This window comes from Mus pahari, chromosome 13 (assembly GCF_900095145.1).
Source record: "Mus pahari chromosome 13, PAHARI_EIJ_v1.1, whole genome shotgun sequence".
Classification (NCBI taxonomy): Eukaryota; Metazoa; Chordata; class Mammalia; order Rodentia; family Muridae; genus Mus; species Mus pahari.
Genome location: NC_034602.1, coordinates 80,616,989 through 80,626,573, shown reverse-complemented (window position 1 = coordinate 80,626,573; position 9,585 = coordinate 80,616,989). Strand labels below are relative to the sequence as shown.

Genomic DNA, 9,585 nt, shown 5'->3' with positions numbered 1-9,585 from the left:
CTACAAAGTGAGTTCCAGGACAGCCAGAGCTATACAGAGAAACCCTGTCTCGAAAAAACAAAAAACAAAAACAAAAAAACAAAAACAAAAAAACAAAACAAACTGTAGACCAGGCTGGCCTCAGAACTCAGATCTGCCTACTGCTTACCTCTGACCCCTAGTGCTGGAATTAAAGGTGTGTGCCACCATTATTACCTAGCTTTTTCCCCCAGTATATGTGTATTCCACATTTTCCTTGGAAACACTAGGTAACAATGTACCTTTTTGTAATTTGTTGTGCATATGTCTCTTAACAATGAGCATCATCTAATCGGCCCCTGGAGTCACATCTCCACTGAGCATTTTCCTATCATGCTCCACTGTGTCTCCAGCTTGCCAAGTCTGTTGTTCTGATTAACTTTCAGTAGCCTAGCCTAAGTAAACCATTATTTTGGAATGACATGTTCTATTAATACATGGTCAATGGGACAATTCTCTACTTTTAAACAAATGAAGTACTGAAACTGAGGAGACTCAACTGGTGGGCACTGATAAGGGAGTCCCTTTTTCCTGCTTGTATTGCTTTGTGTTAGAAAACTAGGGATCCAAAGCAGAGTTTGATAATGCCACACAGTCCCTCTTGCCATGGCATGTTTTGGTTTTGGTTTTTTTTTCTTGGAAGATTATTTGAGTCATTGTTCTAGTGAGCCAAAGTCATTGAAAAATGTTTATCAAATGTTTCCCCAGTGCTTCTATGACCTGAGGCCTCTAATGTGAGTGGGTCATGCTAGTCCTGGCTGTCCTGGAATGAGCTTCGACGAACCTGCATATGTTTGGGAAGCACTGAAGAGGCCCAGTAGAGACTTGGAACAGAAGCTAGAAGCTGTTATTCTGTGGTGTGAGAGACAAAAGGAAGGCCTTTTGTGTCTTAGGCTTTTATTTTTAAATCTGTCAAGCCTGTTAAGTTTTGTTCTTCTATGAGATGAACTCTATCTAGGAGAGGCTAAAAATTAAAATAATCCCTTGTTTAGTGTGGTAACAAAGGTGGTGGCTTTTGCAAGAGAAAAATCTCATTAGGTGATTTGCTTGCTATCAGAAATGACTTGGCATGTTTTAAAGCAGGCACAAATAGTACTTAATGTGATGTGTGCAAAGGAAGTGAACTCTTCATAGCAGTCAATGGCTATTTAGTTCTAACAGGAGTCCTATGAGCAGTACAGTTTGTGTTTGTGTTAGCTTTGACACAGCACAGCTAACTACTGTACCCAAGAATACATGGTTTTACATGGAATAGAAATGGCAGAGACTAATAGGGACCATAAATGGACCTATTGTATCCCAGGGTGGGTGGGGGGTTAATGAAGTGAGGCACATTTGAGTCAGTTTCCTTGAGAAGATCTAGGGAACTTTCCAAATGGAAAAAACAACATAGATATTCAAGTTTCATAGGCCAGTTTGGGTATTCATGATAAAGTGTCAGTCAAATGTGTTACTGGTTTTTTGGTCAGGTAGCCTCAACAGTGTCCCCTAACTGACCTGGAACTTGCTGTGTAGATCAGACTGGCCTTACAGACCATCTCCTGTGCGTGCTCTGAGCTGAGTGGTTTGGGTTTTTTGTTTGTTTGTTTTCAAGACAGGGTTTCTCTATATAGCCTTGGCTCTCCTGGAACTCACTCTGTAGACCAGGCTGGCCTCGAATTCAGAAATCCGCCTGCCTCTGCGTCTTGAGTGCTGGGATTAAAGGCGTGTGCCACCATGCCCGGCTTTGAGTGTTTTTTTTTTTTTTTTGCATCCTTTGGATTAGATGAGATCACCTACAGAAGAGGCTAATAAGCTCTTGCGTATTTTCCCAACTGAACTACAGGTATTGCATGCAGAGAATACTGGGACACTAAATATGGCAAGGACTAGTGTCATGGAAAGTAGAAACAGTTTGGTAACAAATGCTCAGAAGTCAGAATAGCAAATGAGTTACTGACAGGCCAGCTTGTGTAATTAGACCCTCAGGTGTCTAGTGGTTCAGGTAAGTTTCCTTGCCTCATGAGGATTGTTAAGGTAGAAGTGCAGTAGCTGCTTCTCTGACTCATTGGTCATTTGGGAACACTGCTGAATGGAGGTTCTACAGTCTTAAGTATATACTAGCTTTGAAATTACTTTTAGCCATCTAAACAGCAAGTAGTGCATGAAGGATCTTGATAGGTTTTTTTTTTTTTAAAGATTTATTTATTATATGTAAATACACTATATCTGTCTTCAGACACTCCAGAAGAGGGAGTCAGATCTCGTTAAGGATGGTTGTGAGCCACCATGTGGTTGCTGGGATTTGAACTCTGCACCTTTGGAAGAGCAGTCGGGTGTTCTTACCTGCTGAGCCATCTCTCCAGCCCCTTGATAGGTTCTTATGGGCCAGAACTGGGTAAATAGAAGTCTGTCATGGCTATACCATTTTCTTTTTTTCTTTTCTCTTTTTTTTTTTTTTTTCAAAGACAGGGTTTCTAGTGTAGCTATGGCTGTCCTGGAACTCACTCTGTAGACCAGGCTGGCCTTGAACTCAGAAATATGCCTGCCTCCGCCTCCCAAGTGCTGGGACTAAAGGCGTGCGCCACCATGCCCGGTGGACTATGCCATTTTCATTGGCAGCAAGAAGTAAGCCGTCTGTGGGGCCAGGAGAAGAGCAGTTTACAGTCAGTAGCAGGTTATGCACCACAGATGAGTTTTAGCACATGTATGGTAAGAACCATCTCTGAAGTGATAGATGAAGCCTGAGAAGACTGGAGTAACCAAGGGAATTGGCTAACACAGACTCCTGAACTTTATAAATACATATGTGGGTAGGTGTTTTTACTTGTGTGTATGTCTGTGTACAGCTAGTGTGCCTGGTGCTGTCAGGCCAAAAGAGTACACTCAGAGTGTTAAGTCTAGAAGTGGACGTACAGGCAGTGTACTTAAATGCCAAACCATCTATCCAGTTCCTTTTTTCTGAAAACATACCTTAAGAATAGTGTAGGGGCTACAGAGAAAGGGGGCATATGCACAAAGCCTGTTAGCAGTGTGAAAAGAAGTCAAGCAGAAGACAACACATGTTAATATTTGAGGACTGGATTAGCAAGGTGGCACTGCTGTCAATACCTCAGTGACGGACAGCAAAGTATGAGCTATGTGGAACTTGGAAGAAGTGGTATGCTGTATCTTCCATCTCCAAATCCTTTGGTGTGGGAGTGGTTTGAGACCTCTGATCTCAATATGTAGAGCTGGCCCTCATTCCTATCCTTGGCTATCCTAGAACTGGCTATGTGGACCAGGGTAGCTTGGTTGCAGGTGCTGGGATTAAAGGTATGTACCACAACACCTAGCTCTAAGTTTTTTGTTTTTTTTTATGTGTATGAGTATATACTGTAGCTGTACAGATGGTTTTGAGTTGTTGGGAATTGAATTTAGGAGCTCCGCTCTGGTCAACCCCACTTGCTCTGGCCCAAAGATTACTATAAGTACACTGTAGCTGTCTTCAGACATGCCAGGAGAGGGCGTCAGATCTCATTACAGGTGGTTGTTGGGGTTTGAACTCAGGAGCAGTCAGTGCTCTTACCTGCTGAGCCATCTCACCAGCCCCTCTTAAGTTTTTAATTCTGCAAACAGAATTGACTTTTCTAGAACTACAAGATGAGTCAGTCCAGTTTTGGTTTTGTTTCTCCTCTTAATGATGGGATTAAAAACCAGGGCCTTGCATTCATTATACATTAGCCCCCCACTTTTTAAATACAGTGGTGTGTTGCATTCATATTCACATGTTGTACAATATTCTGTGACAGAACACTGTCAAGATTTTAGGAGCCTGTCATTCACTTGATTACTTGAGGCAATACCAAAAGCTCTTGATAATCAGGTTCTCAGGACTGGAGAGATTGGGGGTAAGTGTAGGAAGGCAATAATTTACTGGTAGATACTGGTCTTCATTTGCCTAGATGTATAGCGATAATGGTCATGAAATAGTTTAATGGAGATGACTGTGAGAAAAAGAATCGGTCTATGTAAGCTTAAGATTGACAAATTCACTGAAAAAGGGATTTCTGGGGAGATGGGTGTTTTCCATAGATTTTTTTTTTAATTGAGATAGTTTACAAACCTTACAGTCACTTAATGTTTTTGTGGGGGTGGGGGTGTGCACTTGTGCATGAGTTTGACATCAGAAGATGGCTTTTGGATTCTCTCCTTCCACACTAGATCCCAGCCATCAGTCTTAAGTTTTTAGGCCTTTTGGCAGTCACCTTTACCTGCTGAGCCATCTCACTTGTGCTAACAATGTACAATTCAATACTTGTAGATTTTACAGGGTTATATAACCATCACTACTAATTCCAGGATATCTTCATCACCTCCCAAAAGAAACCCTATACCCATTAGTGGTCATTCCTGTTCCAAAGCACTTCTAATCCAGTGGTTCTCAACTTTTCTAACTTTTCTTTAATAGTTCCTCATATTGTGACTCCAAACGATACAAGTATTCTGTTGCTACTTCATAACTAATCTTGCTACTTTATGATCATAATATCTGATATGCAGGAGATCTGATATGTGACTCCCAAAGGGATCATAGTCTACAGGTTGAGAACCAGTGTTCTACTGAATGAAAATGCTAGAGCCAAACCCTGCTGATGGACACTTGGGTTTCCACTTGGCTGCTGCCAACAGCACAGCTCCCAGCATCTGATAGAAGCTGTTGTGTGGACACATGCTGTCACTGCTCTTGGGGGGGGGGTATGGAGAAGTGGAATATTTGTTCTATTTCTTAGCCTATTTATGCTTTGTTTGCGTTGTTGTTGTGTCTGGAGGGCTGGGTTCTACCACAGGCATTTCCAGTGTTTTCCTTATAACATTTTTCACTTACTCTGGTGATTTTTAAGAGCCATTATAACTTGTCCATTTGTTCAGCTGGGAACCAGCTTTCCCAGCATTCTTGGTTCCTTACCTCCCATGTTTAATCACCAGGTATTGTATTCCTTATTTTCTCCATTCTTGCCCTTGAACTTGGCAACTTGTATGAAACAAGGTCCGTTTCAACTGTAGATTCATGATGCACGGGTTTAGTTGGCACACTAAACATTCTATTATGTTTCTATTGAAGTGAAACTTGTCTTAACCTTCTTCCCCCTTCTTTTCTTCATGGTGCCTCCTGGAGGCCATTTCTTGAGTTTGATCTGTAGCTGAGAGGGACCTTGACTTTGTGACACTCCTGGTCCCTCCCTCCGAGGGCTGAGAATAGGGCTGTGCCACAGCCATCATGGCTTGTTGTACAATTCGTTGGATGTGGGGCCCAGGGCTTTGTGCAGTCCAAGCAAGCACACAATCACTGAGCTACCCTATCTCCCAAAGGAACGTGTACTTCTTTAATACCCTCGAGTTCTTTACAGTTATTCCCAACTTTTAAATATTTTCTCAAGCAACACCCATTCGCCATTTTTATAGCCTTTGTCCTTTCAGTTCCCATGGATACCAATGGGCCATTCCAGTATCAAGACCTCTTTGAAGGCCCCTCAACTGTTTATTTTTTGTAAAACTGGAAAAAAAGTAAAATATGAGGTTCCCACCCTAACAAACCCGTTTGTTCATAAAAGTTCACATGAATGTCTAGAGAGATGGCTCAGTGGCCAAGCGTACCTGTCACTCTTCCTGAGGACCCAAGTTTGACTCTCAGCATGCCCACGGCAATCAGAAGCCAACCGTAACTCCAGTTCCAGGGGGTCTTGACGCCCTCTTTTACCTCTGTGGGCACCAAGCATGCTCATAGTGCACAGACTTACAAGCAGGCAGAACACACATAAATATTTTTCTATTTAAACCTCATGGGGTTTGTTACAATCTAGAGTAAAGTGATGGGAATTATCTTAAGCTTGGTCACAGCTCATTGCTACGTTATCACATCTTGGGTTGTCCAAAACAAAACAAAAAAACCATAAAAACAAAAAAATAAAACCAAAACTCCTTACCCTGTTTCCAGAGATGGTTCTCAAAATTGTAAGTTTGGGAACTCGATTTTTAAGCAGTTCGGTGAATGACGGTAACTAACAGCACCGGGAGATTAATGCAGTACCAAACTAAGAAATCATAAAACAATTGCTCTTAAACCTTACTATGCAAGAATGACTGACCCCTGCGGGCTGGCTAGGTATACACGTGTCTGTTATCACGGGTACTTTCCTGGATCGAGCTATTTTAAAAACATACTTAGTTGGTTAAAAATTGTGTGGCTATTGTTAATACAAGTAAAACTATTTGGCCGTACAATCGCAGTCCCTTAATAACGAGAGAGACTTCATTTCCCGGCCTCTCGTACGACGTCAGCATCTGCTTGGTAATGGTCTTCCGATCTTGCCCAGTCATGGCTCATCTAGTCTTCAAGCAGAAGGCAAGTTTTAAGCTCCAGCTTGCGCCCGCCTCTCTCGCTTTCACGTCCTCTCTGGGCTCTACTCCAAATCTTTACCAGGTTGGCGGCGTCCCAGGGTCCTTTTTCCTGTCAGGTCTGTCAACAGAGCTCATCCCTCCAATTTCGGCTAAAACTACTAGGCTCTTCCGGTCCACCGCCCGGAACCGAAAGGAAGCGAGGAATCGCGGCTGGGCGGAACCTCCCCGGGTGGGGCCCGCGCCCCGCAGCGCCCCGCCGCGCCGCGGGCGGGCAAGCTGGGAAATCTCATGGTCTCCTCAGTCCCAGCGCACCGTGCGTCACCTTGGCTCTCCTCGTGGCCACTGGGGCAACCTGCGGTCCCCTGAGAGCAGAGGTCTCCTGGCGCCCGCAGAAAGGTCCCTACAAACTTTAAGACCATAGGTGTGGGGACGAGGCGGTCAGCTGAGCGAACCTGCGAGCTCCAGGTGAAGGGGCGGGGCGGGATGGCACAGAGCCAATCACAACGCCTGACGACAGGCCTCAGCCAATCAGGGTCAGGGAGGCCCCGCCGTAGGCGGGGCGGGCCCAGGCTGGTGAGAGCCGCCCCTTGCAGCTAGGGTGGCCAACGCCTTCGCCTAGGGCTACTTGGCGAGGTGCTGCTTCCGGGAGCTGGGCGACCCGAGGGCTTTCGGCAGGCGGTGCTCTGCTTTCCCCGGTTCGTTTCTCTGCAGCTCTTGTCCTTGACAGATGCTAGTGTCTTTGCCTGTCGCAGACGCATTCTGACTCGGGCCCTTCCTCTCTCGCTGGAGACTGCCTATGGCTGGGGACCGAGTGAGGTCGTTGCCTTGACGACGGCAGCATGCGGCCCGCAGTCCTCGGAAGTGTGAGCTTGCGGAGGGCAGAAGCCAATCTGCCTCCCTGCCTGCTTCACCTAGGACCAGTAACTGCGTCCGCAGAGGAAATCCCGATATTGGGATTGCTAGTTTGCTAGTCAGCATCTTTTTAGATCTGCTAGCGAGATGCATATCACCTCAAATTTGTTTCCAAGTTGAAAACCTTTGGCTCTTTCCATGTGAAGGGTTTGGAAGAAATAGTAAGTATAATAATTTTAAAAGCCCTGTTCTTTTACCTATAAGAGATTTCAGTCTGATTTTAACCAAAGAAAATTGGTAGTATTTGAGCAGTATGCTTGTATGGCACATATCCTAAATTATTATAGTGCCATCGCACCAGACTTCTTTTTTGTATGCCATGTGCTACCCGTAGATTTAAGAGTGAGAAGGCAAGAAACTGATGGGTTATAAATCACTGAGGAAACAAGGCATATTTTAGGCCATGATATTCTTAAGATATTTTAGACAGACCCACTTGAACAAGTAGGTGTGCTCTATGTAGTGTGTCCACATATTGGTTGGGCAAATAAATTTGGATTACTTCACTTGTATAATACTAGGATATGATATGTTTCAGAACTTTGTAGACATGATTAAGGTCATTTTTATTTGGTTCATTTTGCATCTTTAAATATCTAGGATGCCAATTACAATGTTTAAAAATTATCTAGGCTATAGATTCCAGCTATTTGTATTATTTTCACTAGCCTAAAGCTTACTCCTTTACAATGTATACTTAAGGGAAGGTTAAAAACTAAGCCAGTTTGAATCACACTGAAGGTTTTTCCAAATGTAAACTTTTTATTTAAAAGTAATTAAAGGTAAAAGAAGTTAAAATGTGAACTATATGGAAAATCAGTGCCTATGACACTGTAAATAGTTTTAGTAGAATCTAATACTCAAAGTGGCAATAAGATAGTGAGGGGTTTTGAATTTGATGTTAATTAGGATTCTTTTCATCCTCTCCATCTTCTGTCTTCTATGTTCATCTCCGTTTACACTGTGCAAATAATGGCTGCTGGATGGTGTACTTCAGAGGTAGAAAGAACACTTGCTTAGCCTATGGGAGGTCCTGGGTTAGTGTGTATACCTGGGTTGACACTTAGGTGTCAAGTGTTGAAAATGTAATATATACTTTAGATTTTCATAATTTTTTAGAATAAAAGACAGTGGTTTTTTATTTGTTTTTCCCCCTTTGCTATGAATATACAAGATGCCACTAAAACATCACTACTTTTTTTTTTTCCACGTGGGAGAGGTTTATTATGCGGGAATGGGGGGGGCAGCGAAGCGGGTAGAAGGGTAGAGAAGAGGAGAGAGAGCACATCACTTTTTATAGTCTGGGTAAATTAACTATATATCAATATCATACACAATTAATATTAAGCGGAAAGTATTTTCCTTCCAAGAGTTTGTGATAAGGTGTTTTCTTTGTTTGTTTGTTTGTTTTTTGTTTTTGGTATGGTCAGGCTCTTAAAAATTCAACTGAGTCATCATTTGAATGTAATCACCTAATATTTTAAAATATAAACATACCTAAAATTTAAGCCTTCCCCAGCCCCTGTTGAAACCAAATCAGGATCTAGAGCAACATTTTTTTATTCATGGCTGCTGGAATTTAAATTCAAAAGTCAGATTTAAAAAAATAAATAATATAAGTTTAATATAAGTTTAATATTAGTATGATGAGAAAATTTATCAAAAGTTCATTATTAATTCAGTGGTTATGCTGTAATAATTTTTTTACAATTAAGTTGAAAGTGCCTAAGGACTTCCAACTTGGATATTTTGAATCTAGTATAAACTTTTTCTAAGGCTTATTTATTTATTTAGTTTTGTTTTGTGTTCATGACAGGTTCTCTCTACATAGCTACGGCTGTCCTGGAACTCACTGTGTAGAGCAGGCTGGCCTTGAACTCACAGAGATCTGCCTGTCTCTGCCTCCTGGATGCTAGGATGTGCCACCATGCCTGGCAGATTTGCTTAATTTTTATTTCATTTGTATGAGTGTATCCTGTACACATATCTATGTGCACCATATACATGCAAGTGCCTGATGCATGTGCCTAGAAGTGGATGTCGGGTCCCCTGACATTGGAGCAACAGATGACTGTGGTCCACCATGGGGGTGCTGGGAAGCAAACCCAGGTCCTCTGGAAGAGCAGTACATGCTTTTTTGTTTGTTTGTTTTGTTTTTTGAGATAGGTTTTCTCTGTGTAGGTCTGTCTGTCCTGGAACTAGCTCCATAGACCAGGCTGGCCTGGAACTCACAGAGATCCTGCCTCTGCCTCTCTGCCTCTCTGCCTCTCTGCCTCTCTGCCTCTCTGCCTCTCT

The 9,585-nt window shown here is 42.8% G+C and overlaps 2 protein-coding genes across 5 annotated transcripts in view; both read left to right on the top strand.

The window, feature by feature from the left end:
- The window catches only part of G3bp2 (G3BP stress granule assembly factor 2), a 38,291-nt gene extending 31,492 nt beyond the window's left edge, over window positions 1-6,799 (top strand). The window contains exon 13 of the mRNA XM_021210335.2: window positions 6,268-6,799. Coding sequence (XP_021065994.1) covers window positions 6,268-6,799 — 532 coding nt within the window. The remainder of the gene's footprint in view (window positions 1-6,267) is intronic.
- Cdkl2 (cyclin dependent kinase like 2) overlaps window positions 6,595-9,585 on the top strand; it is a 39,603-nt gene continuing 36,612 nt past the window's right edge. For 2 of the 4 annotated variants that reach the window (XM_021210750.1, XM_021210751.1), the window contains exon 1: window positions 6,595-6,843. The gene's annotated coding sequence lies outside the window, so the exon portion shown is untranslated. Of the gene's footprint in view, window positions 6,844-6,945; window positions 7,452-9,585 lie in introns of those variants that run through there. The other 2 variants (XM_021210749.1, XM_029545429.1) reach the window with 2 other exon arrangements.